The sequence below is a fragment of the Trypanosoma brucei genome, chromosome 4 (genome assembly GCF_000210295.1).
Source record: "Trypanosoma brucei gambiense DAL972 chromosome 4, complete sequence".
Classification (NCBI taxonomy): Eukaryota; Euglenozoa; class Kinetoplastea; order Trypanosomatida; family Trypanosomatidae; genus Trypanosoma; species Trypanosoma brucei.
This window is the reverse complement of record NC_026737.1, coordinates 693,356-719,775: the sequence shown is the minus strand read 5'-3', so window position 1 is coordinate 719,775 and position 26,420 is coordinate 693,356. Positions and strand designations below refer to the sequence as shown.

Here is a 26,420-nt window from a genome sequence, read left to right as displayed (position 1 = left end):
TCCTCAAGAGGGCTCTCTTCTTCACTTCTTTCCTGAGCAGGTTTCCTCAATTTGCACCCCCGGAGGGTTATGTTGAAGCGGTATGCTCGAGAGGAAACTGCTCAGCCACTTGGGAAGGTCACCACGACTCTTCTTGAGCAGGAAAAGAAAAAAAAATTACAAAAAAACGCCATAATACCTCCTTGCTTCCTTCCGACATTCACGCATTGATTTCCTTTTTTTTTTTGGTTACTGTGCGACCATTGAGCGATTCGGCACCATGTCGGGTGAAAGTGCATACCTTTTAGCAGAAAGTAACCAGGCGTGTTCTTTCTTTGTGTTTGCATTGGAGAGAGGGAGGGGGGGGGGAAGTTTTCTGTTCCTGTGAAAGACCAACGCACGGCCATGAAATTGTTCTGGTCGAAGAAGTTTGCAAAGGAATGCTAAGATATCCGTGTGACGCCACGTTATTCATTCTAGCATCTCTTCTTTTCTGTTTTTCTACTTTCATACCCGTCTTGGTGTCGGCCACCAAAACCAACGGCAGCAAGTCGCACAGCCGCCTCCACGGAATGCTCAGCCTCTCCACACGGAGTTCACCCGCCGAAATAACGAACTCACTGCAGATACGAAAGGAATAGATGATGATCCACCACCAGCAGAAGTGGTGGTCGCCGCCGTCGCCACCGCAGCAACATCCGTCCCCCTAACATACCTCATTTGTTGCTGTCGCTGTCCCTCTGTCGGAAGCAATCGAACATTTCGCATAATATACTCCCGTACTTCTTCATTACTCGCATTGTCCGGGACGGGAGGTAAAGGTAAGTCCGATCGAGCGACCGACGCCGTCAAATCACTATTGTCATTACCGACGCCACTGCCATTTCCTTGGGCACGGAGGGAGGCGGCACTCATCATTGCATGAAGCAGTGAACGGCGCAGATCTTGGCCCCCACCTTGGCGTCTGCCAGCAGCATAAAAACTCCCCATGGGACCAGTGACCCCACCCCCCGCTTCTCCTCCATCAACTGTCATTGGCACCGCCGCCATCCCCGAGGGGGAAAATCGAGTGTTTAGTACGTCTGGGCTGAGGGTGGTGAAACCACCCTCGAAATTGTAAAACTTCTCCTCAGTGGTGCCTGCCACTTCATTCCCCCTACTGCTAATGTACCTAACTGGCGTCCCGTGCGCATCCTCCCCATGGCGCATGCGTTTCCGACCCCGCGCATCTCGCCAGTCCCCCATGCCGAGCATTTCCCTGATTCTGGATTCTTCTGCCTCCCCCTCGTTGATCCTCTCGTAACCGGCGGTTGCATCTGCCGTGAGATGCTGTTGCGACGGAGAAGAAACTGCACGCAGCAGTGTGGAAATGAGTGAGGAAGCGAAGGGCAGGGCATCCATGACAAGGCTACCGAGCGAATGCACCCTGGGTATATACACCGAATTGGTTGTGACGTTATTAGTACGGGAATCGGTCTCATTCCCTTCAACGGTAAGACGTTGGCTGTGGGCAGTAACTCTTTCAGCGAGGGGCTGACCCCTAGATGGTTCAACACGCTGACAAAGAGGCGGAGAACCGTACAAGTCAGTTTGCTGGGCGGCGCGGCCCACCCGCGGAATATATTCGGTGTTTCCACCGCCCGTAGATGTGAGTATGGATGAGGCAATATCAGATACCGTCGAGAGGAAGGGCGTGCGTGAGGACTCATACACGTCATTATAGTACTGCTGTTGGAGTGTATTGGAGCGACCGAGGTTTTCAGTGTCCACGGCAGCCCTGGGTGTATACAGCGGGACGGGCGCCGTGACGGCCGTCGTTGTCGCTGGTGTTGTTGAGAAGTTTCTTGCGCCGTTGAGGTCGTCAGCGGGCGCGGCAGCCGCGGGGTAGTGTGAGAGCCGAAATTTGTCGTCCTCGCCAGTACTATGAGTTCCCCCATCAACCTGTCTCTTCATGTAGGCAGCACCACTCGCACCACCACCGCTGCTCGTACCGTCACTTGTAACATCTACAGGTAAATCTGAGGGGTGCAACATCAACAACTCGCCCCGATTGACGGCCCCCGCCGCAGCCGCCCAGTCAATGTTGCTGCCGCCCACTGTAGGGGAAAAAAGCAACTGCCAGAGTCGCTCGTGTTGGGGCATATTACTTTGCTTCTTTGAGGACACCTGAGAGATGTTTTGATGGAAGCGAGTGGCTGGAAGCACTACAAAACGGCTTCCATAGACGAGGGCTGTGTTGTCCATGCGCTGAGCAAGATGAGCACCCTCCTCCGTCCGGAACGTCAGGCAAACAACTACACACCCTCCTGCGTTACTAAGAGCGCTGCGGCTGTCCACGGCCGTCCCCTGTACGGCCATCGACCCTCCTGTAGACATGCCACCTGAGGCAAAATCGGCAACGCGGAACGCACCTGTGATGATGCCACAGTGCCTCTTCATGAGTGAGAGGAGTTCACGCATCTCCTCCGTGGTTCGCAAGCCAAGGACGAACACTGACCGACTCAATAAATCCCTACGGAACGACGGCAGTTCATGAAGAGGCATAAGCGTTTTCGTAGCCTCCGACGGTGCAGTGGAGGCTGGCCGCTGCTTTGGCAACGTCGTTCCTTTGGTGCTTTGCATCTATAAGAACAAGTGGACTTGTGTCCCACTTTTTTGTAGCCCCTCCCTCTTTATTTTTCACCTTTCTTGATGTTGCTCAGTTCGGAGCGCAGATATACAGTGCCACCTGTCTGCTGCTGCCGTTGCAGGTGCGGAGTGCTTCAATGGGAATATCTTTCTAACAAAAAGCGGGGTAGATTCCTGAGGGGGGGGGAAAGGACACGCCGTAAAAGAGAGCACCAAAAGTGAAGTACGTACTAACAAAAAGAGTAGTGAAAACGCACAAACAAGGTCAGATCGCTGGCGCTGAACACTCATGGCCCCGCACTCGCCCGCGCATACGTATACGTAAATCATTAAACAACTACAGATGTACATGCCACCAAACAATCAGCTGCGGGTGAATGAGAAACCATCCAAAGATCTTTTACCTGTGGGGGCAACTCAACACCATACCCCTCCCTTTCCCCAGACCCAGAACACTTTAAGCCATAAGTGCACCCACTATTAAATCAACGTTATATCAAAGCAGGATCCGAAACATCCTCTTTGATTACCTGTGGCGCGGAGTGACTAAGACAGCCCTCCCCAACTAACAAGCAGTTGAATGCAACAAGCCATTTCATCTCATTTCCTGGCTTCTTTGGCACGCGTATGTATGCGAGGGACCGTGGAAACACCTTAACAATGCCACAACGACGCCGTAGGGGTGAAGGAGTCGTCGGACATTAAAAGTAGAAACTAAACGACAAAAAATATCACGGCCTTCTAACACCAACATGCAGAGGAGCGCGGTAGCCATGTCACCATCATGCTACTCCACCAATGGGAACTATTATTCTATTCCACCAATGTGATGCTGGCTGTGCAAGCAAATACATGGTTGTCTAAGCCTATATCTGTGTGGACAGGTGTTTACAATACGGGGTGAGGACGACACGGAAGAGAGTCTTTATCTATATTGGATGCAACAGGTTTGGGCACACAACTGTTAAATAAATGCAGAGTAGAAGATGGGACGAGTGCTATATGTACACATACACGCTTCTCCAAGACATCAGACATATCCATTGTTTCAAATACATTTACGCATATGCAACGAAATCATCTGATGACTCGAAGTGACCCCACATATTTAACCCTTTTTCTTTTTTCTTCCCTCTTCATTTTCATCTTCTCCTCTATCTCTAACTCACTCTTGTTCTCATTTGTACATTTTTTTTTGTGACATTCAGTTTTCTTTGCGTTCATCCTGTCAGACCCGCCCAACAACGGCAAAAAGACACACACGCACACACATACATAAGTCTTATACGTCTGTAGGTACTTACCTTAAGGAAACTAATCTTCGTAGCACTCACGCAGCTTCTTCCCCTTCATATTGTCTGTAAATTTCATGAACATTCCCCAGCATTCACTGCTTGTGGCGGGATATTCGTCAATATTGTCCTTGAGATATTCTCCAGTGGCGTCTACTGTTACGTTCTTTGTTGTCAGGAGTCGCTGCTTTTCTTGCATGCGACCGATGGCGGGAATCACTGGTGGCTTGTAACAACCACCACGCGTGCTCTCAAGAAAGTTTTGATCTGTGGTTGTGCCGCACCGCATGGTATAATCTAAAGGAGTTGCCGTCGCCCCTTTGCTCGCCAGCAAACTGCCCTCATGGGGGGCCCCGTATCCAATGAAGCCCAGCTCACGGCGGATGGCAATCGTTTTGTCCCTTTTCTTTGAGACACCTTCCTTGTGTAGTATATCGTGAAGAGTATTCACCTCCTCCCCTCCCTTGGCGTTGGTGTAGCTTAGTTCGTTCACAGTAAGGAGGTTCTTGGGCGGGTTTGTGATTTCGTTATGGTAAAAAAGAAGCTCCGGTAGCGCGTTTTCGTGGAAACAGCTTGGTGGCTTCGCATTGGCCAGCTCTTCATCCGTCTTCGTGCCTCGGAAGGAGTCCTTGTAAACCGTCATGTAGCTAAGGGGCTCACGTGCAGGGTCCACGAAACCGAAGGACCGCCGTTCTTCCTGCCAGTTCCCCAGCAACGTGGCGCAGTGGTACTCGGACTTGTGCCCGCTGGGCCCCATCACATGGCAACGCATGGTGGACCCTCTAGAAGCAGCAAAGTATTTAAATTCTACTACTCTACCGGTTGCAGAAACGTTAAGCAAAAAGTTAGAGGGAGTGGTTACGATGGTATAAAATAAATACCAAGCGTTACTGCTTCCTGCGAAAGGTATGAGAACTATGATCTACAAACAAATTTTGATCACCACCGCCTTGCGGGGTGCGTCTAGTTAGACAGAAAACAATACTGCTTGAGGTCTCTTAAAAGCAATTCATGCTCTTGAAGTGTCTCCCAGAGGACGCTGCTTAAAGTTGAAGACATACCCTCATGTCTGTTACCGTTGATATTCCACTATGTGTTGCTGATTCAGCACCTCTACACACGTTTCCCCTCCGAACTATGTGTCAGTACCGTCTCACCCCATTGCACATCCGCGCTCAGCAGTGTGCTTACCCCTACATAGTTAGTATTAAAGCAATAAACCATTCCGTAGTCCCCATATTCCATTGTGCCGTCGTATACAGTGTTATCACTGCCTTCGTGCGGCCACTGACTGACCGACGCTTTAAGTTTCTCCACATCGTTAGCATGTTTTTCCAATATTGCCAGCTCTTTATCTGGTAGGTGGGACTTGTCGAGAATAGCTGAATCGGACCGCCGCTCCACGCGACACAACGTGATGCGAAACGCATTGGATTCCCCCTCCTGAAGCACTCCGTATGGGAGCGCAACAAGCAATGAACTTGAGAAAAACAAAATCGTTCCTTCCGGTCCGGCCCCAATACTTTCTTCGACAGTTACGAACTTTGTGCCACGGAAGAGCAGCATGACCTGTGCTTTGCTGTTTTTCAGTGGTGGTGGGGAATATAATCGTATCTCTGCAGCCTTGAAGGGCACACCGCCGTTGGATGTGGCATCCCCCTCCTCATTGCATAACTGTCCAATGGCTCCTCCAATTAAATCCTTAGGGATTCCGCTTTGCGTACCGACCTCCATCACTGCAGGTGCGGCAGTGGCGAAACTTTTGAACACTTGAATAGCTTTCGGAGTGAACTGACTACCTGGTCGCATATGGGTCTAAGCAGTTTTCGCTAAAGCGTACCAACGCTCACCTCCCCGGTCCCGGTCCGTATGTATATCTTGTTAAATGCCTTTTAGAACAAAGAGTTTCAAACGAGAAAAAAGATGCGTATGGGGGAAATAATTTTCACTGTAGAAAAGAAATCAACAAACAGCGACAATACATGTTGTCCATCGAGCTTCATAGGGGCAGCACATACAACATCGTATATGGTCCCTTTACGTACATATGCAAGTTGCAGAGACAAGGAACACACACACACACACACACCATGACATCATCAAACAGTATAAATTGTAAAGTTACAAAACAGCCACACATACACACACAAATGACGATAAAGGAGAAAAGCGCACCCTCCCACGTCCACACTTGGAGAGATGATCCATGAGAGCACATGCACGTGATGCACAGGCAACAACTATGGTCTTCCCCTGTTGTCATTAGGCAAGGCGACGTAAAGATGAGGAATGAAGGGAGGGAGGGGGGGGGCTACATATTCCGACCTTCGAATACTTTACACCCTCGTCACCGAACAATTTCCTCTCCCCTCTACCCCAAACCCTCATTCATATCACTCAACTTTTCAGTTTCTGCGAAGTTCCCATGACTCTGCGCCAAAAGCAAAAACCGTATCTCCCAGGCAGTTAACTCCATTCAGCCCCCTATCGCCTCCGCCGCTACCCTGACGTCAGTGCAAAACACTTCTTTGGGGACTGTAAACGTGAAGCTGTCCACACTTCAATGTGGAACAACAAAACCCTTCCAGCGGGTCCGCCACCCCATGCAGTTTTCCTCCGGATCTTCCACTCGGTGCAGACAATGGAGAGGTGGATCCCCTCCTCATCTTCCTCTTCTTTTGTTCCTGCTCTCTTTCTTTTTCTCTCTCTTCCAATATTTTTTTTCCACTTCCTGTGCATCATCAAGGCCCTTAACCCAGCCCAGCCACCACCTCTCAAAGCATACGAACACTTACGCGAACATACCCAACAACATTGTCCAGTCTATCAATCTCGTTAATTCGATACCAACCATCAATTACCCTCAGGAAGCGTAGGGAACGCAGATCTATCCTACATTCTCCCAGTGGCGCCGCATTGACCCACAGTTTTTCTTCCTCACTCCGCTTGGCCCTCGTTTCTACCCCATCCACTTCAGGTGCGTGGTGCCACAAAGTTAAACGCATTTCAGACAAGCACGGAACAGTTTCCTTTCCAGCTCCCTGTGCTGCCCATGTCTTGTCGGCCGGCAAGAGGGAAGGGGGGAAACCGGGCGCTGCGCCTTCTCGTACCGCAGCCGCCTCTATCGCCGTCCGTTGGTTCTCCGCGGAGGCCTGACGCAAAAACACAGCCTCATGCGGCAGGGACAAGATGCATTCATAGTCATACTGCGGACTCTGTGACTTCGGGACGACGAGGGTGCGGTCGTACTCCCCACGGACAGCAGCCTCCACGTACCAATCCGGTACCACCCCCCGTGACAGCGCACTGGAGCTCGTGGCATTGTAAATGTCTTCAACAGTAAAAAAGGTTGAAGGGGGTGTGAAGACGCGGTACTCACTGTCAATAAGCACGAGGGAACCGTCAGATGCGAGGGCCGAGCGCACACCATTCGCCATTTGATCAGTCGGAACTACTGTTGACACCATAGGGAGCCCGTCCCGGCGGAGAGCAACCAGAGGGAGGTCCTTACAAGAGCGAATGGCCACGTGCATGCGGAACCGGTCTGATGGGCCGTCAGTGGATGTCTTACCCCTATGGAGACCCCCTGTCACTTGTGGTGAAGCAAGGATAGACCGGAAGTTCTTTTTCTCGGGTTCACCGGCATTTTGAACCGTGGGTTTAACGGGAGTTGTGGGACAAATTTGCACCGGATAGACTTCAGTCTGCTCAGCCCTATTGCTGGAATCACCTACCCTGTGTCTTCTTTTGGAGCGACCTGTGGACGACGGGGTTGATGTTGACGATGAGCTACATGATTCTCGGTCCTCACTACACTCGCGCTTCCACTGGACTGGTTCGTCAGGGCCTTCTTTCAAATGCACCCTATGGCCTTCTCGGCGGGTTTCGACGAGCTTTTCATTGCTGTGGCTGCCGTTACTCCGCTGATCTGACCTCACAACTGTTACACGCTTCACTCGACTTGCCTCCTTCCTCTTAGGCCCGTTATCCACCACAGCCGGGGCACTGTCCCGCACGCGCACGCACAGGTGAGCTTGCGTTGGGTCCTCACCACTAAATGGGTCGTGCGCCACTATGTCCCTGCTTTGTGCGTGAAGACCGACGATACAAATACCCAGAAGTGTTTCATTCACCAGCACCCGCTTTGCACTTGCTGGGGCTGGTAGGAGCGTCTCACTGGGGGGATTCGACACGGGGGCTGAGAAGACGCGGTAGAAGCCAATAACCATACGACTTTTATCCTCGCTGAACGATCGCACTTGGAAACCAATGACAATGTGGTGTTCCGGGCCCTTTGCTAGTGGAACACGGTGTACATAGGATGAGTAGGATTCCACCGGCTCATCTGTCTTCACGTCCTTTGACAGCCGGATATCAATGCGCATTTCTTCCATGCCGAGTGTGGCTGGTCCCGACGAAAAAGAGATCCGTGACAGATCCACCTCAACGTACCCGCCTTCAGTGGGAAGTGCTCCCGTACGTTGAAAAGACCGTTGACCAAATGTTACTCCAGTATGCAGTCTACTTTCCTTCGGTGTTTCGTTTGGTTCAACAACACCAGATGCAACGCTATTTTCTGGCGTACCCTTGACGGACCCATCGCTCAGGGAGGTTCGCGAGCTCGCTGACGTGTCAGCTTCCGCCGAAACGGGAAACAAACCAAGCATAAGATTAGACCCAGGTGTGACACCAGGCAATGCCATCGCCCTTTCGATAGAATTAGCATATGGAAGCATTGGAGTGTAGGTAGTTGCACCAAGTGCGCCTTCCATAAGGGCGGAACGGTCAAGTGCCCTTTCCATTCTTGCTCGCAGAGTATGCCCTCGCTGGAGCAATTGACTAATCGTATCCTTTTGATTGGTGGAGAAACCCATCGGTACCTCTGAAGCACGAGGGAAAGAGCCACATAAAGGCACTTGTGAAGCGGGCATTAACTGTGGTCCGGGAGTCGAGTTTGGGGTTGCCCTATCGTCCCTCCCCAAACTTCTCTCACCTCTTGGCCGCTGCTCACCCGATTGCTCGTCTTTTATTGCCTGTGGTGGAAGAATATTCACTCCAACAAGTGTTGGCGAGGAGACCCTTGCCGCCCCCGGTGGTGGGTTCTTCTCCTTTTCTATACGTGACTGGTCGCTGGTTTCTGCTCCTCCCTGTTGCAGCGCGTGGGATGCCGTGGTGCTGGTGCTCCTTTGTCGCGTGGGCGTCGCCTGAGAAAAATACGTCACGGTGAAGGAGAGCTTCACTTTTCCGACGTCAACTAAGGTCACAGGCGAGGTGCCCTTTTCGGCCGTTTTGCCGTCCGTACTCGACATGTCTCTCATGATGTGAAACCATCCACCTACAGGTGAGGAGGGTTTAAGGCGGTCCAGGGCGACTATGGTCTTTCCAATATGAGTTGGCTTGCGCCGTCCACTATAGCTCGTTGGCACAAAAACAAGAACGTGAACACCACCGTTGAATGATTTACTCATGTTTGTCAGATATTCCACAAACTGCGCTTCATGCGTTTTGATGGGGTAGACAAGAGAAAGTACGCCGCGGACTTTCCCAGGTGTTGTTGGCGTGCACTGTGCGCTCGGCCGCGCTTCGCCCCGGAAGAGAGGCGCAACCGCACAGTGGTCTACAGAGACGGAGATGGGTCGTGCATTTGCGGACGCACATTCCGACCGCACCGCCGAGTTGACTATATCCTCTCGCAGAATCATTTTTTCTACTCGAATACGTAGTTCCCCACACGTCGGCCCTTCAGTTCCTGGAGGTAGGTGGGAACCATACACGAGATTCATCTCTTTCCCCCCTCCTCTTTCCTAAAGCAGTTGGGCGTGTGACACAAAACAAACAAAAAGGGAATCGCCACTAACTTATTACCGGTGTTGCTCACTCTGTCACCTTCTCTTTTACTTTTTTTTTCGTTTCCAGGCAAAAAAAAACCAACTCTATATTATATATATATATGTATATATATGTATATGAGGGCTCGGGGTACCAGGCAGAGAAAGAAAGTCAGCGCCGTCCTTTTCTTAGCCACGAGGCGCGGACGGGCCTCCCCTCGTTCTGCAGCTGCTCCTTCTCTTTCCCCTTCACGACGCCCTGTCCCTTAAATGTCTTGTTTTTTTGTTATATCTATTCGTACCGGCCTTTCGCTTCAGCGTTGTACGACGACGGGCGACTGCAGGCCCCGGAAGGCAAACTATGGGGGCGCTCACCCAAACAACTACCAAAGACCGGCCTGGAGCACCTTCCGTACATCAATGAAATAATAAATGTGCAAGGGAGGAAAAGATTATAAATCCATCATTATATAAAGAAACAATGAGGAAGGACACAAGAAAGCGTAATTATTAATACGAGCAACAACACACGGCCTCGGTGGAACAGAGAGAAGAGATGAGCGGATGACGCGATGGTGTGAATGTGGATATATGCGCGTAAACGTTCCTTTCCGCACATCTCCCGCCAACAACTGGAACGCTAACACGGTCCCCCCCTCCCCCACAATTATCTTTGGTGTCTCTACGGTTTCGCCCGCATCGATGGCACGTTTGGGAAAGGGGGAGGGGAGACAAAATAAAGCAGTGCCTTTCCTCACCCAAGCATAAACAAACGGGCACACGCTCAAACGCACAGTTGGCAAAAAGAATATCACGACAATGCAGTAAGAGAGCAATAGCAGCAACGTTAACTCACTAGGAGACATTTACCTTTATGGTGTAGTTCGTATTTGCAGCGGCCACCTTTTTTTTTTTTTGCGGTAGGCGTGCATGAGATCTACAACCCATATCTTTCTTTCTTTCTTTTTTTTTTTTGCGCCTTTCACGACTACCAGGAGTATCATTCGTTCGTTGTTGCGGTTTATGTGTGTGCTTGACCGCTTTTTTTTAAAAAAATTTTTTTGTCGTTTTTCTCTACATCTCCTTACTTCCACCCAATGTGAGCCACTACTAATATTTCAAATAACTAATGGTGTCCAACCATTGCCAAATACCTCTCCCATCACTGAACTTAATGCATGGACGGATGTATCACCTTTAAGCAATGGCAGGATGAGAATAAGGAACCATTGTAAGTGATGGAGGCACAACATCTTTCCCTTACCCGTGCTTTATATGATACCATCAAAAACAAACAACCAATAGAGGTAGTTATGGTGTGTGTTTTCTTTTTTTCTCTTTTTAGTCCCTTCCTCTTCCTCCTATCTTTTCATCCCTATTCACACACAAACGCAGATAAAGCAGTATGCATACGTATGCGTATATATATATATATATATATATATATATATATATATGTGTGTTCACGTCATTTCCGCCGTCCCGTCTTCTTTCTTTATTTGCGCACGCACGCTTTCACATAATGAAAGAAGAACAGAAGGTTTAGTTACGGGTAACAGCGCATGTACACGTGAAAGAGGAGAACAACGCCATTTCCTTACGTATAAGAGAATAAACGCTTTGAAGTAAAATGAGGAACTGACACAATCATTCTATCATTTCTCCGCTGCATAATTCCCCCGTCTTCCCCTCCTCCCCGCACATCCACGTGTATTTTTGGATCACTATGCATTTTATTAACCTGGGAACTCCCTGATTAGACACCATCAATAATGTAAGTTGTCATTCTTTCTCTTTTCCCATATATGTAAAATCACATTCATTCCCTCTTTCAGACTCATTCGCTCATTAACCAGAATTCCAGTGGATGCATGGGGCCTCTCCCTATTGAAGTGTACAGCAGGTAAAAACAACGGCGATAATTACGATGATGCGAAACAACGAAAACAGCGAAGGGGAAACAAGTGGGGAATGGGACAGGAAAACATAAAACAACAACAACAATCAAAACGACAACAGCAACAAACAAACAACAAGAAAATGACGCAGCGGAAGGATGAAGTTGAAGTTGCCCAACTTTCCACCTTTCGCGGGTTCTACTCTCCAACTCATCACAACATCGCCACATGCACACAAACGCGGGTTGATAGTTATTTACAACCAGCGGGTCTACAAGATGAGGAAAAGATTAAAAAAAAAAAGTGAGCAATAAATACTCAAAAAAGTTTTCGTGCGATATCCTTCCTTCCACCCTCCTTTTCCCTAAAACAAAACAAATAAAGGAACAAGCAGCAACACCGTAAAAAGAAAAATAGAACGTAAGGTAGCTGAAAGGAAGGGAATTGAGGGGGGGGGGTGGAAAGGAAAGGCGACAAGAAGAAAAAAAAAACAAAGTCGTGGATTCATGCGAACCCATGGACGTTTTGGAAGCGAGACCACGCCTTACCGAAGATAAGAGAGCCAAACGAAGAATAAATGGGAGAAAAAAAACGGATGAAAAGGGAACTGGGAAAGACGGGGACGTGTAGAAACACTTCCAAACGTACACGAAATGGGTGTATACATGACGGTATTTTTACATCCTTTTCTAAAAAAAAAAGAACGGGTGTATCCAGATAAAATGGTGATCACACGATGCATCCCTCGCTTTGGATCACTCAGATTCGTTCGGGAGCAGCTCGTTCAAGTCGAACGCAAAACACTTTATCAACAAACACTTCACGTACGTCTATATTTATAAATAAATATATGCAAAAAAGTACACATGGTCTTGCTACGTGGAGGGAAATCGGTGAAGGGCCGACGACTTCAAATCCCCGCATCGACCTAAACATTTCCTCTTTTCCCCATCCCTTCATTTACCTTCACCATTTTCTCCCTCCCTCTGCTACGCCAATGAAGGGTTCGAGTGTTCTGTCATTTAAAACCATATCATTCCTTCATTAATTCGATGTCTTCGTTCCTTTACTCTTCTTTCCTTTCTGCTTGGTGCCTGAATTCTCATTTCCTATTGAATATGCAAGCGAGAAGGGTTGGTAAACAGGCATGATTCCGTCCGGCTCCAAAGGCTGAAGCCAATCATCGGGATTTGCATCATTGGACGCAGCGGCACCCAAATCAAGTGGTTCCATATCCGTTGGTCCGTCATTAAAGTCAAACAGCGGTGTGTCCAGTGTGCTCGACTGGAGGGGCGTGTGCGGCATTTCGTTGCGTTTCTTACGGAGGAGCGACTTGAGAGTAATTTTGGGTAGCGTGAGACTTGAAGTATTTTTCCTCTTCCGCTTGGGCCAGCTTACAACAGTTGTCTTGCTGCCATCCGCCTGTTGATGCGACTGTGAGACGAGCTTGTAATACGCCGCCACACCATGGCAGACCAACCTTCCGTAGCCGTCGCGGAATCTATAAGTTAGACTTTTACTGGGGTCCCCACTCTTGATGAAGGCAGTAAAGTTCTGCTCCAAGTCTTCAATTTGCTTAGACAAGAATTCGCTGTTAATCGCATGCACGAGCTCCCCACGTAGTCGAGAGTTGAGGTTTTGGAATCGCACTTCACCCGAGTCGGGATCCTTTGGTTGTGCATTGCCAGCAGGGGGATGTATTTTCACCCCGTAGCGCTCAAGTGCCGCCGTTTGTGCATCTTCGTCAAGATCGAGTATATCATAGAAGACTTGAGGCAAGTCGGAAAAGATGGGTCGCAGCGGCGGCGTCTGATCCGCGTCGGTTTCACCATTTTCTTGCATCTCACGGTAGTTGTCCAAAATCTCACGGCCCAACTCTGTCGCAAGATAAGTGTTGAGAAGCCGGTTTCGCACCTTCCGATTCTTTGGGGCTCGAATTCCCGGGTATTTCCGGTACCCCGCGCCAGCGAGGCGCTTTTTGTTTTTCTTTTGTTCCTCTTCTTCCGTTTCCGTGAGTGGTCGCTGCGCTTTTGGGTCAAGGCAAATAACGCTACCGATCTCCGCTGACCGGCGAACGTACGCAAGGTCCGCATCACTGGGCTCGGAAACTGCATCGCGCAGCATAACAAGATCAGCCCCACTACTGTAACCCACGCTTCCGGTGTGTATTTTGTTCTTTCCGTGCTTGTACAGCTCGTATGGGTGAAATATCATTTGCTCTTCGTAAACTACGGGACCGTTGTGGACAGTAAGCACTTCCCTTGTGTGCTGTTGCAGCGCGTCCGTTACGGTAATGCGGTCTGCTGATGTATCCGTTACTTCGATACGGCGGTTTAAGCGCTGTTTCTTAGCGTGACGTGGGGTGGTGAGTGGGACGGGAGTAACTCGCGGCGCGGTGGAGTCACTCACTTGGGCGGATGTTGTTTCGTCCCCTTCCTTCTTCGATGAATTATATGCCGTGCAAAAACTCTCATTTACTGGTTCATCGTTTGCGCTCACGGTCATTCCGAATACTTCTTTTCTTTTTGGTAAATACTTTCAATGATTCACTCGGATTTTTCTTCTTCCACGCCGTCACTAACACCGGCTGTGAATTCAAATGGCAATGTTATATATTTTAAAGGTAAGAGAATGAAAGGTGAATTACGAAGGAACTGTCTCCAATGGTACTATAATTAAACAGCCCCCTCCCTTTTTTCTTCTTTGCTTACTTGCATACGTGCGCAGGCGAACGTTTGCCGCCCTCTTTATATCATTGTTGCACCTTTTCAGCAACCCGTTCCCCATACACACCTTTTCCATCGCAAAATCAAAAGCTTCCCATCAAGTTTCTTCACTCAGGCGAAGGAAAGCCGTTAGGTGTAATTAAAAAGGAAAAAAAAGGCAAACTTGAGTAAGGAGGCACAAAAGAAGAGAGCACAAAACACCCTCCCCCTTTCAGTTCCTTCTCCGCTTGACCAGCCCAACTGTTCGTGCAACAAATCGTCCGTATCATCAAATTTTCCTTTCGTTTTGCCAGTGGCGTCACATCAGTCCACTTCACCGGTGGAGTCCACTAGCGGCTTCCCTCGCAGCCTCATCGCTTCCTCACGGCGAAGGTGGGCGTCAGCGTCGGCGGGGATGCGAATTTGCTGATCGAGTTTGGAAGCTTGGTAACCGTGTGGCAGCTTTTTACTAAGCGACGATATGGTCCCGAAGCGATTCGAGCGGCAAAGCGCCTCGAAAGTTTCAATGTTCATGTCAATGCCCGCCGCACACGCCTCCAAAAAGGTCATCATGGCAGCATTGCGCGTGTCGGTAGCACGTATCAATAAGTTATAAAAAGTGGCATTAGGTTCCACTCTGGGCTCCCCTGGTGGGTGGCGAATAACGTGTTCGATAAAAAGGGAAGTGGCGGATGCGAAGTCCCCTTGTGGCAGCGTAGCGAACATTCGAATCATGATCTCCACAAGCTCAGCCTTTTGCTCACCCGACAGCTCGAAGCGCTTGCGGATGAAAAGAAACAGTGACTCCGCCTGATCAATGTGATGATCCCTCGCACAGCGTCGGAGAAGCGAGGCCCAAAGAGTGAAGGGCACTGCACCATCCTTCTCCAGTGCTGCTGCTGAGCGGAATTTCAACAGCTGCATAGCACTTTGCAAGGAAAGTCCACTAAGGAGGTCGTTGATGATTCCCCACGGGGCTGCACGAAGTACTTCTGGGTCGATAAGGCGTCGGACGTCTTTGACCACAAGTGCACGAAGACCGCCATCAAGTTCAATTGCCTTTGCTGTCACCATCAACTTTACCAACAGCCGCAGTTGGCACTGCTGGACAACCTGGTCGCTGCTTCTGGTTGTTAAGCTCCCGCTTCCAATCACGTGCGGTACATCGTTTTGGTCAAACGCAACCATCGAATTGCTGTTTGCCGCGTTAAAGTAACGCATCACCCTTTCGACATCCCCTTTGGATGAGCACCATGTGAGTGCTGCATGGACTGCGCCGTAAGGTAGTGGCGATGAACCTTCTTTGCATGTCTTGAGCAGAAGTTCCCACCATTGATCAAGGAGTTTCCCAGCTGCCCCCGTAACGGCACACACAACAAATACGGCGCTCCAAAGTTCTGGCGTGATAAAGCCCTCCCCTCGCGTTTTGAGTGCATGTCCAAAATAATGAAAGGCTGTGTCGCCTGCTACAGGGTTGGGTCCCTTCCGTTGGGCAGTAAAAGAATGCATGATGGCCACATAGGTTTCCGCTGTCGGATCCATATGATCATGCTGCTGCATGCAATCAAGTACCAGTTGCACATCTGCATGGGAATTCACTAAAGCACTAAGGAGAAAGGCATTGTAGAAGTCAACGAGCGAAATCGCATCTCCACCCACTTGAGCCGCCCATCCATCTCGGCACTCCAAAAGTTTGCCTAGCGTTAGCGACTTGGGGGTTTCAGTCGAACCTCCGAAAAAGTTATTACCCTCAAGAAGACTCTGAAGCTTGGATCGGTACGGGTCCAAAGCTGCACTGAGGACCGCATCACGATATAGACATTGGCGGTCTTCAAGAAGGCTGGCCATTACGCGGCGCAACTCCTGACACGTCGAGCGCACCTCGTCTTTCTGGGGAGACACGCCAGCACCTTTTGCATTGATCAACGGAGCCGCAGCGCTTGAGGCACATTGTCGATAACCCATCAAGAGTACTCGTTGTGGTTTAGTAACATGGATACTAAAATAGCTGGAACGCAAACTTCTGTGTATCATTCAGCCCCGAAGGAATGTTACCCACGGAACCACTCCAGGCGTGTGTGTCCGTCTGTTTATGTGTGTGAGAAAGAAGTATTGATTAAAAATAGAAATAGTTGAAAAGACGTGACGACCTAGCGGCCCGAGGCAAATATAAAAAGGGACATGCAACAGGTTTCTGCAGGCACACACGTCCGTATGCCACGTGTAACCCGATTGTTGTGATCATAATGAGGACAACAGTCATATAGAAGTCGATCGGGTATGTACAAAGGATTGGAAAACACACACACACACACACACAAAGACAAACACACGAGGAACCACCGTGCTTCATCAAAACTACATTAGTACAATATGGGTTCCGCCTCCAACATCGCGGTGAGGGCAGAGCTTACCGCCAGAGAAAGGCCTGCCGTTTTGCTCACTGAACGGCTACTGGTGGCCGCCTCAACGCCCATGAAAGGGGTTTGAAGCCCGCTTACCGGTCCCAAAGTTCTCGGATGTTCGATGACATTTTATTTCTTCCGAGAGTTTTCGTTGTATGATTTCTTGATTTGGAAGCCTGTTTCCCGCAGGTGAGCCTCCCCGCGTTGTGCTGGTACTGCGGCTTTGCGGGCTTACAAACCGCACACCCTCTCGTTTTGTCAAGGGTGGTTTCCTTTCACTTGCAGCCCGTCCGTTAATAATCGTGTTGAATATGTGTACAGACCGCGGGTTGATTGCCGGGCTGAAGGTACACGCCTCCAACTCCAGTTCCTCAGTGGACTTCACGTGCACACTCCGTTTCTGTGAGGCAGGTGAGGGAGATCCATGCGATTTGCTTGTGTTTAGCCTCTCATAGGAGCGCTCTTCTCCGTGGAGTGCCTGTCGTTCAGCCTCTCCGCGCGGTTGTGCTGCAGACGGGGAAACGTGTAGACTCTCCATATCACTTGTCAACTGTTCATCCGCGGGGTGGAGCGGGGGACCGGCCACTCGCTCCTCAATTTTACCCCTTTGGGTGTTATACGACACCTTTTTTGCACCGCAGTTGAGGACTTGCGGCTGCGCGCCAGATCCTTTTACTGCTCGTGCTTTTGACAATTGCGGTGTACATCTATGGGATTCTGTATTTTTAACCTGCTCCGAGCGCTGCTGCCTGCGGATGAGGAGTCGCTCCACCTCATCTTCTTCTCTCGCGCAACCCGGCTCAGTTATTATGGGACGTTCTCCATGTTGAGTAGAACTACACAATATGGTGCTTGTTGCGCCCATTCCGTTTCTATGAGTTCCGGTGCATCCACTGGATGCTCTATCCGTGTACGGTACCGTTGGTGTTGCCGCTCGTCTGCCCCTTTCGGACATCGCCGTACGAGCGGCTTGCCCTCGTGTAGTGGAAGGGTCCCTTGGCGGCACTGCCTCCATTTTACGTACCAGTTGGCGATTAGTGTCCTCGATACCACGAGGGACCGCCGCACACGAACTGTTTGTTCGCCTTGCACCGAAGCGGTCCCTCTCAGGGCGACGGGGGGAGGCCGGTGTCCCCCGTCTTCTCCATTTCTCCTCATGTTCCTCCTCGATATTCCTCCCCGCGTCGATTTTGCGGGAGCCACCTGGTCGCTTCAACATTAGCTTGCCATCCTTGCCGCACATCTTAACATCAGGATGAGTAATATCGGGCGTATCACTTCCCTGGACAGTGCCTCCTTGCGCAATATTTGCTGCATCAGATCCTTGCACTTTCTTGGAACACCCACGATTCCTTTGCCCAACCTCGAAGCGCAGCGGCGTCCCCACTCGATCACAGTCCGTTTGGAGAGGGCCGACCAGCTTCTCGTCCATTCTGTTGACTCCTGTGTGTACATTGGGTGTCGAACCACTCGGTTCCATCCCTTCCCCCTGGTTCATCTTCTGTGCCGCTAACGCTGCCAAATAACGTTGCAGTGGCTGGAGGGCTCGAACCTCCTCAAGTCCGTTCTTTTCAACAAACCGTCTTGCAACTTCGTTCACATTCTCCCCGGCAAACACCTCCAGCCTCTTAAAAACACCCCTGCTTACCTCAACATCTACCGCCCAAAGCGGCTCCAGATATGTTACCAACGAGAAGACGAGCCCACATGACTGCAACCGACTGCCTGTGGCCCCCGTGGTGAAGCCGCGGTCTCCAACGAGATGTGGGGAAGTCGCTCGTGAGTGTTTCGAGGTGTTGTTGGACTTGGCTGCGACACACGACACCTGAACCCCGCGACTTTCCCTCACTGCCGCCGGCGTAGAGCACGGCGTGCCGTCAGTACCAACCGAGGGGCTGTCGCAGAGATGAGAATGATTTTCACCTTCCCGCTTTTCCCCCACTGCGCATCCCACGCAGGTATCATCAACTGCTTTCGGGGACGTGAGAGACGCAAGATGTATATACCCGACAGCTGCACTGCCATCACCAGCAATACAGTGCTCCTCAGAACCAAGCAGAGCTCTCCGCCGCAACTGCAGCACCTTTTCCTCTTCCCGAAGGGTGGCGAGACGCGCCTGAGTTTTCTTAACTTGATCGCTGAGGTCGGACATGACGATGGAATCCTGCAAGGCGGAAATGTTTGTCTTGTCCTCACCATTGTTGGTGTTGAGCCCCAACCCGCCTTCATCGCACTGGCGGTCGGCATGCAGGTGAACGAGAGATTGAATGTATGGTCCCTCCTGTTGCTGTTTTTGTATTGGGGAGGGCCACGGCACGGCTTTCATGTCGGTGTGCGGTGCTGGTGAGTTCGCAGTTTCGGAGGCTACAGTTGATGTACAATCCCCTAATGAAAGTATGCTATCTCCAGTAAGGTTCGATGGGTCACAATGTGTCATGCGTTACGGTGTGTGTGTGTGTGTGTGTGTGTGTGCGCGCGCGCGTGACACGATGGGTTGTGGCACTAGTGATGGTGTTGATAATCGAATGGCCCTAAACGAAGTAGCCAGTTGGTTTGGTAATACTAGTCCCACGGGGTGAGGGAAGGAAATACAGGTAAACTTTGTGCAGAATCAAAGAGGAAACAAGACACGAAACGTGGGATGATATCTTTTAAAAGCTCAGTTTTTTCCCCCCTCTCCTACCAACATCAGTAGACAGGTAAACATACACACATACACACACAAACACATTTAACAGGTCGGCTAGTTTGAGATGACGATTATTATGACTGTCAAAGTATCCTGGCGCAGAGTGCCGGCGGTGCACGATGGTAAAAACTGTTTACTAAAAAATGTTGAGACTCTGGTGGTCTGACAGCATTTTTCCTGTTTTCTCTACCCTACAGGGTGGGCATCACTGTCATCGTATGAGCTTCTCTGAAAGAGTTCGTCTCTTTTTTTGTTTTTTTTCCTTTCTTCCTCCCATACAGAACGAAAGATATCCAACAGATACACACATTAAATAGACGAAACGATACTACTGGGAAACATTTCCCTGCGCAAACGAGAGGGCAAATTGTGCGAAACGCAGACGTTATATAATAGCCTTCAGGAGGCAGTGGCTTCCCTGACACCAAACCAGCGCAGCAACGTGGACTGCACACAATCAGACGATATGTCTTTCGTCAGGGAATCGCTGTCCAGCAGATTACCACGGTCATACGTGGAGGTTAACATGGAGACCTCGTGGGCCACATTTCCTCCTCTTCCTCCTCCGGCGACGACAGCTACCAGCCACTTCTCCGCCGTTTTTTGTGAATGCCCGGCCACCGCAATAGTTAACTTTTTCAGCATGCTGTCAAGGATGTTGATGTCATCAAAAGCTGCTGCATTTCCTTCCCCTTCAGCAGCCTTCGAACCGCCCCCCACGCCTGTGTGGATATAAAGCAGATCTCCATCGTTCTTCGTGAGTCGCTCGAACGCACGAAGCACATCTTCTTCAAGCAGCTCCGATGAACTCGTAGTAACGGGAAGTATTTCTACTCCGCGTCTCCCACCGTTGTTGCTCTTTTCTTCCTTGTTGCTCTGACAATCGTCGGAAGATGACGCCAACACGATGGACCGTTTTCCCTCTTTTGCTAATTCCTGTAAGAGTTTTAAAGAGTTGGATCGCCCGTTTGCTTCAGACCACCCACTCCCTCTTGACATATCCGGCGCACTGGTCACTGACCAGTTCTTCTTTGCTCCCCAATTCGTGTACAAATAGTTTCCCCCAGCGGCGGTCACTAAATTCATAAAAGGTGCCTTGTTGCTTTCAATTGACAACTTTAGCACGTCTGGCCGAAGCGATGGGGCCACAATCATAACGACCCGTTTCTTGGTGTTATTTTTGAATTGCGGAACGGGTATTGTGGAGGTTGCGAGTGTTGTTAGCATCAGCACCACGGATGTTAGGGAGATAAATATTAACGGTGTTCTATACCGTGCGCGCCTATTTAATACTTTTTTTAATTCACTGTTCAATGAGGAACCACCATCTCTAGCCGCTTCTCGCGGCGACTCACTCTGGACAACCACTTCTTGATTCTCTGGCTCCATACCGCCTTCCCTTTTTTCTATTGGTGTCACCGCCATTTCCTCTCTTCTTTTGCGCCTGCTTTCGCTTTCGTTTTACTTTATTATTATTGCTATTATTTTGTTTTTTTTTACTTTTTTTTTTTTTCTACACTCCGTTATCTGTGCGCCCGGTGGCGGTGCCGGTGGTGGTTAGTGGCTTCCCCGGTAAGAACTAGTCACACAAAGAAAGGAAGGGTAAAACAAGAAAAAGAAAAGGATTGAAAACATAAAGTAATGCAACAACCGTGATGGTGTTATTGGAGGTACAACGTTGTGGTGAGTGCAAGAAAATAATACACGCCAATAGAATTGCTAGCCGAAGAGAAATAAATATGGAAAGGAGCTCAAAACTGAAGGAAAAAAAAAACGTATCTGTAAGCAAGGAATTGATCGTAGTGGTAGATTGGAGCTTGGTCCAATTTTCCCTCATCAGATTATTCCTTTAGTACACGCGTGTGGCGTTTAAATTTTGTTTTTTTTTTTTAGAAAAAAAAAACAGCACAGAGGGAGAGTTGCAGTGGATAATTATTCACACAATTACTACGCCGTTCGGAGGTTGCAGCTGTTAGGCAAAGGGAGTAATTAAAATGTAAAAATAAAAAAACAAAGAACACAGTAAAATAACCGCTGCTGTGTCTCCAAAGAAACAAAAAAAGAAAATGTGAACAACAGAGACCAGCAACTGCGTCATTGCAGCCGCTTATAACAAGCGGTGCACAGCGTTTTGTGCATATCTGCGCATTTGCGTGATGCAGTAAAGAAGGGAAAACTCCGCTACTATCACTTCCAACTCAACCTTCCCATGCTTCCGCGTAGGGCAAGTTTATTTATTTCACATATTTGTTGTCACTAAATGATGTGACTGACCACTGGCGCCTCCTTACCATACTCCGTCAGGTGTAATTTAACATCCATCACGTTCTGAAAGAGCCGTTTGTGGTTGCTTTCTTTAACTTTATCCAATAACTTGTTCATCCGTCCCTCGTCACCCTCCACAGACGCCAATACGGCTTGCTCGTATATCATTTGAGGCCGCACCCAGGAAACTGAGCACTTTTCCCGCTTGTATTTGGATGATATTGCGACTGCTCTGTCCAGACATGCACTCGCTTCTTCCCGTCTGGATTCGATCCTGCATAACAAATTTGCCTTGACTGCCGCGCATACGATGGTCGTGTATGTTTCAATATTCTTTTCATCACCCTTCTCTGCTGGTGCCTCATTTCCGCAAGCCCCGTTTCCATCATCTGTGGAACCTATTTGAGGTGAATCACTGCACTTCTTCGATACCCTGTCGATGATATCTAGAAACTTTTCCGTATTAGACTGCGGCATCTGATGCGTGATGTCGAATAGGGCAAGGAGCTCTATCACACCCACTCGTACAGGGTTTCGTAGCTTCAGCCCCTCTAAAGGGAATGGTGTGGGCTCAACAATACGTTTGTTGCCTTTATTGGGATGTTCAATGCCACAGTGCTTAAACGTTTCCCCCAGTCTCACGGATACGAACTCCTCTACCGACACTGCTCTACCACCCATAATGTTTATCCTGTAGTGTGCCGTCCTCCATAATGCCTCCGATGCTTCCTGTTGATACTTCGCCACACCTTCCTTATTTCCTGCCTGTTCAGCCTCTAGCGCTAACATGTCAAAACAACACGCCTGCGCGTACCCATAAAACAATTTTGACCATGCTGAGTGATCCTCAAGCCTCTTGTATAATTCAATGGCTTCCCTCCACTGCATGGTGATGATAAAATTCCACCCCTGATCATAAATGGCGAAGTCCCGCAACTGCGGCATCCACTTGGCAACTTGTCCCTCCTCCGCGGCTTTCAAGCATTTGGACAATGCGGACATACTCCCTTCAACATCTTGCTCCAAGCGCTTAATACGGCCGAGGATCCATAAATGCAATAGAGACTCACCCATTGGTGGCTGATCCACCGTGTGCTCAGCAATAGCTTTAGCAGCGGGAAGCCACCCGGGGACATGAAGTGGGCAGAAACCCGGTACAAAACTCGTGATGACCATAAGAAACAGAGCAGCAAAGGGTGCAAATAGAGTGCGACTTTCCCATGTCATAGAGATGAATTTCATACCATGTTTCCTGTCGTATTTGAGTCCCAAGAAACCGAGGATGGACAGTACACGTGACGGCAGGAGTGAAATGACAACATGTGTAACTCCCACCATCAACAAAAGACCGTACACGCTGTTGCGGTCGGCTCCCAAACCCTCGTAGGAATTTGCATCTTTCTTCTTCTTAAGATCTTCCAGCTCCCGTTTCAGCGACTGCAGAAGCTTATAGGAATTCTTCAGGGCCATGCCACCGCGGAGAAGTGCCATCATATCACCCTGCTGGGAGATGAGCAGAATCCCACGGACGGCAAATGACTGTGCGCGGATTGTTTTTGCGCGGAACATCCCTGGTTGAAATTCCCGCCCAGCTGTTCCCCAAAACAAGTTTGTTACGGAGCCAAAGAAACCTTTGGGGATTGTGGCAACTTCAGTGGAGAATGCTATGGAAAAATCAGCCTTCTCAAGAGCATATTTTGTATCGTTCACGCCCATCGACAACAGAGATTTCAGTGCTGCCAGACAACAGGCGCCGAGCGCATGAAGCGGATCAAGTGGCGCATTGTTATTCATAATATCTTCTGCATCCTTTACCTTATTCATGAAGAACAGTCGCATTCCCTTCTCTACCAGTTTATCCTTTTCCTCAATTTCCTGCAACGTGGCCTGCCTAAGCTTTTCGACGTGCTCCTTGTCAAGTTTGTGGTTGCAATTCGTAGGATTGATTGTATCATTCTCCAGTTCTTCTATCTCCCTGGCGGAAAACTCCATATGATCGCCCTCTTCCATTTGTAAAGACAAGAACGCAGACTATTAACAGACAAAAACCCCAAACAAGTCTCGTTAAAGGAGAGAGAGAGGAAGGAAAAAAAAAAAGGAGGAATATCAATGTATGTACTCACTTTACTTTACTTTTTTCTTACCTTTTTTTTTCCTCTTGTCGATGTGCCCACCCTCAACTTCCTTCCCTTAATTCCTTTTTCTCTATCTCTTCGGGGACAGTTACGCTAATTGGATGTGCTTCTTTGCTGCACACTTCCTCTTCCTTTCTTTCTTTTTTTTGTTTTGTTTATTTATCTGCGTGTTGTGTGGTTAAGAAGAAACACGTAGGTATGATTCACCGAATAGGAAAAAAAAAAGACAATTAGTCCTAAAAAAAAAAAATAATCAAATAAGGGGAAAACAACACGACGTTGAAAAAGTGCAGACACACATAAACACATGCAGACACATACATTATGGTAACACTTACAGATAGGGGCGCCACATGGTGGTGTATTGACACATTGAATTACTGTTTAATATTAACATTCATCCGGAGTATACACAAAAGTAATAGAGACAGTCAAAATAACAATAAGAACAATAATAATGATGGTAATATAACTGAACATACGCAAAACCCTCCTTTGCCGTGCGCCTCCCACGACACATCTGCCCACGACTCCAGATGAAACAACAGTGAAAGAAGAAAAAGGAGGAGGATGGAAAAAAAGAAAATAAAAATAATAATAACCGCGATGAGGGCCTTAATTAATCACTTTCTCAGGCACCACATGACAACTGTACTTGCTTCATTTCCTTACTCCTTCTTTTCTTTTCTTTTCTTTTCTCTTTTTTTTTTTGTGTGTGTGTGCCTTGTGCATACGATGTGATGCTTACATGAAGAAAGGAAATGAAAGTGAAAAGAAAGAAATAAAAAGAGAGAAAGAGAGAAGGGGAAAGTAAAAAATATGATCAGCAAGTCCATATGATCCCAAGGAGGAGTGTAACAAAACAACAACAGCAGCAGCAACAAAACATGAAGTAAAGAGGGAAACCAAACGAAAACAGTTGCGTTCTCGTGCCCCTGGTTGGAACAATGACACAGCCACGAAAACACGTTACTGGTTCCAATTTCCAGTGACAGGGAGGGTTAAGTGGCAGTGGAATGGTGAAGACAAGAGATCATAAATGTTTCCGCATATTTATGAATATATATATATATATTTATCCACGCTCACACGGCCACCCATGCGCATTCGTTACTGGGCGCAGAGTGCAACCCCCATGCCACACATGAGGAGAGAAATGAATGGAAAATAAAGGCAAATAATAAGGGAAAGAGAGAAGAGGTAAAACGGAAAAGATAGAGGAAAAGGAATTGTGGGGGATGGAGAAAGGGAATTTAAGTGCCACTCGTTGTCATGTCTTCATTTGCTTCTCTCCATATACTTGTAAAACACATAAATATACGTATGCATGTATTCAAATATAAAGATTTAAATACAAGTGTACTCGTAAGTAATGTCTCCTTCTTGGTTTTATTTTTCCCCCTTCCACAACACACAAGACTTATCACTTTAGACGTTATTTATTTCGCGGTACCGCACCACTCCTCCTATTCTCTCCTGTACTTTCTCACGCATTCACCCACATGCGTAATGATGATTTTATGGTGGCGATGATTTTCCTGGAAAATGGAAGTAAATAAAGGAGGAAAAAAAGAGAAGTGCCGTGCAAAAGTGAAAAAAAAAAGAAAAAAAAAAACGTGGCAGATAACAAAAGGTAGAAACACACCGAAACAAACAAATGCAAATGGAAGGAGGCGGCAACGAACTAACGACCAAACAAATGAATGGAGAGAAAGAATCAAATTAGTGCACTGTGCTATAAATATAAATAATATAAATGTAAATAAATAAATATATATATATATACATTTATTCCTTCTTATTTCGTTTCATGTACCCCCACCCCAACATGTACATTTGCGTTCGTGTTCATTTAAAATTCGATTCAAGAGGAAAATTTATATTCATATGTCAATCCCTTTTTACTTTCCCTATTTTTTTTTTAAAAAAATTTACTCCCCATCCTTTCCACTATGAGTTACCGTAGATTTTATTGTTCCTATTTATTCTTATTATTTTGTTGTTGTTGTTGAAACAACCCCCTCCCCCATTTCCCTTGCAATTTTACACAAATATCCTCTTCACCAATACATATGATTATATAAATATAAACGCCAGATAAAATCGAGGGCTGCAAAAAAAAAAAAACAAATGGAAATAAATAAAACTAAAAAGTAAACAACACAAAACAACACAACATATCGCAGCGTGTGTGTATTTGCTTTACTACACGGCTGCATACATGCGCGGGCAACTCCTTTTGCCTTATGCGCATGGCACATGCCCACACACATAAACATAAATAATAATTAATAAAAAAACAACAACTAAAAGTGCAACGCACGTAAGTCATGAAAATAAATGTTTACATGAATAAATATATAAGTCACACACGTAAGTATACAAATATATAAGTATAAACGACACGAAGGCGGGAGAGGAAGGATGTGTGCGTGTGTGTTGAGAGAACAAACAAACAAACAAACAAAAACAAAAAGAGAAAACATGAAGTAGCAGCAGGTATTTTCTTTAAAGGAATGTTGTTAAACTTTTATGGACAAATAAAAGCACATGACTAAAGAACGAAAGGGCGATGGAAAAGGGAGATTAGCGGGCG

The 26,420-nt window shown here is 48.1% G+C and overlaps 10 protein-coding genes across 10 annotated transcripts; all 10 read right to left on the bottom strand.

Annotated features, from left to right (window-relative positions):
• Positions 1-555: 555 nt before the first annotated feature.
• TbgDal_IV2830 (hypothetical protein, conserved) lies at positions 556-2,601 on the bottom strand (the record flags this gene model as incomplete). Its single annotated transcript, XM_011774569.1, has 1 exon — positions 556-2,601. One exon carries the CDS (start codon positions 2,599-2,601, stop codon positions 556-558), a length of 2,046 nt encoding a protein of 681 aa, XP_011772871.1.
• Positions 2,602-3,921: 1,320 nt separating this feature from the next.
• On the bottom strand, positions 3,922-4,671 carry TbgDal_IV2820 (hypothetical protein, conserved; the record flags this gene model as incomplete). The annotated part of the gene is made up of 1 exon (XM_011774568.1): positions 3,922-4,671. One exon carries the CDS (start codon positions 4,669-4,671, stop codon positions 3,922-3,924), a length of 750 nt encoding a protein of 249 aa, XP_011772870.1.
• Positions 4,672-5,012: 341 nt separating this feature from the next.
• Positions 5,013-5,708, bottom strand: TbgDal_IV2810 (hypothetical protein, conserved; the record flags this gene model as incomplete). The annotated part of the gene is made up of 1 exon (XM_011774567.1): positions 5,013-5,708. The coding sequence occupies one exon, from the start codon at positions 5,706-5,708 to the stop codon at positions 5,013-5,015; it is 696 nt and encodes a 231-aa protein (XP_011772869.1).
• Positions 5,709-6,673: 965 nt separating this feature from the next.
• On the bottom strand, positions 6,674-9,682 carry TbgDal_IV2800 (hypothetical protein, conserved; the record flags this gene model as incomplete). Its single annotated transcript, XM_011774566.1, has 1 exon — positions 6,674-9,682. One exon carries the CDS (start codon positions 9,680-9,682, stop codon positions 6,674-6,676), a length of 3,009 nt encoding a protein of 1,002 aa, XP_011772868.1.
• Positions 9,683-10,179: 497 nt separating this feature from the next.
• On the bottom strand, positions 10,180-10,593 carry TbgDal_IV2790 (hypothetical protein, unlikely; the record flags this gene model as incomplete). The annotated part of the gene is made up of 1 exon (XM_011774565.1): positions 10,180-10,593. The coding sequence occupies one exon, from the start codon at positions 10,591-10,593 to the stop codon at positions 10,180-10,182; it is 414 nt and encodes a 137-aa protein (XP_011772867.1).
• A 2,076-nt stretch (positions 10,594-12,669) lies between these two features.
• On the bottom strand, positions 12,670-14,130 carry TbgDal_IV2780 (hypothetical protein, conserved; the record flags this gene model as incomplete). The annotated part of the gene is made up of 1 exon (XM_011774564.1): positions 12,670-14,130. The coding sequence occupies one exon, from the start codon at positions 14,128-14,130 to the stop codon at positions 12,670-12,672; it is 1,461 nt and encodes a 486-aa protein (XP_011772866.1).
• Positions 14,131-14,654: 524 nt separating this feature from the next.
• On the bottom strand, positions 14,655-16,364 carry TbgDal_IV2770 (hypothetical protein, conserved; the record flags this gene model as incomplete). The annotated part of the gene is made up of 1 exon (XM_011774563.1): positions 14,655-16,364. One exon carries the CDS (start codon positions 16,362-16,364, stop codon positions 14,655-14,657), a length of 1,710 nt encoding a protein of 569 aa, XP_011772865.1.
• Positions 16,365-16,796: 432 nt separating this feature from the next.
• Positions 16,797-19,172, bottom strand: TbgDal_IV2760 (hypothetical protein, conserved; the record flags this gene model as incomplete). Its single annotated transcript, XM_011774562.1, has 1 exon — positions 16,797-19,172. The coding sequence occupies one exon, from the start codon at positions 19,170-19,172 to the stop codon at positions 16,797-16,799; it is 2,376 nt and encodes a 791-aa protein (XP_011772864.1).
• A 651-nt stretch (positions 19,173-19,823) lies between these two features.
• Positions 19,824-20,849, bottom strand: TbgDal_IV2750 (hypothetical protein, conserved; the record flags this gene model as incomplete). Its single annotated transcript, XM_011774561.1, has 1 exon — positions 19,824-20,849. One exon carries the CDS (start codon positions 20,847-20,849, stop codon positions 19,824-19,826), a length of 1,026 nt encoding a protein of 341 aa, XP_011772863.1.
• An 831-nt stretch (positions 20,850-21,680) lies between these two features.
• TbgDal_IV2740 (hypothetical protein, conserved) lies at positions 21,681-23,699 on the bottom strand (the record flags this gene model as incomplete). Its single annotated transcript, XM_011774560.1, has 1 exon — positions 21,681-23,699. One exon carries the CDS (start codon positions 23,697-23,699, stop codon positions 21,681-21,683), a length of 2,019 nt encoding a protein of 672 aa, XP_011772862.1.
• Between the last annotated feature and the right edge of the window lie 2,721 nt (positions 23,700-26,420).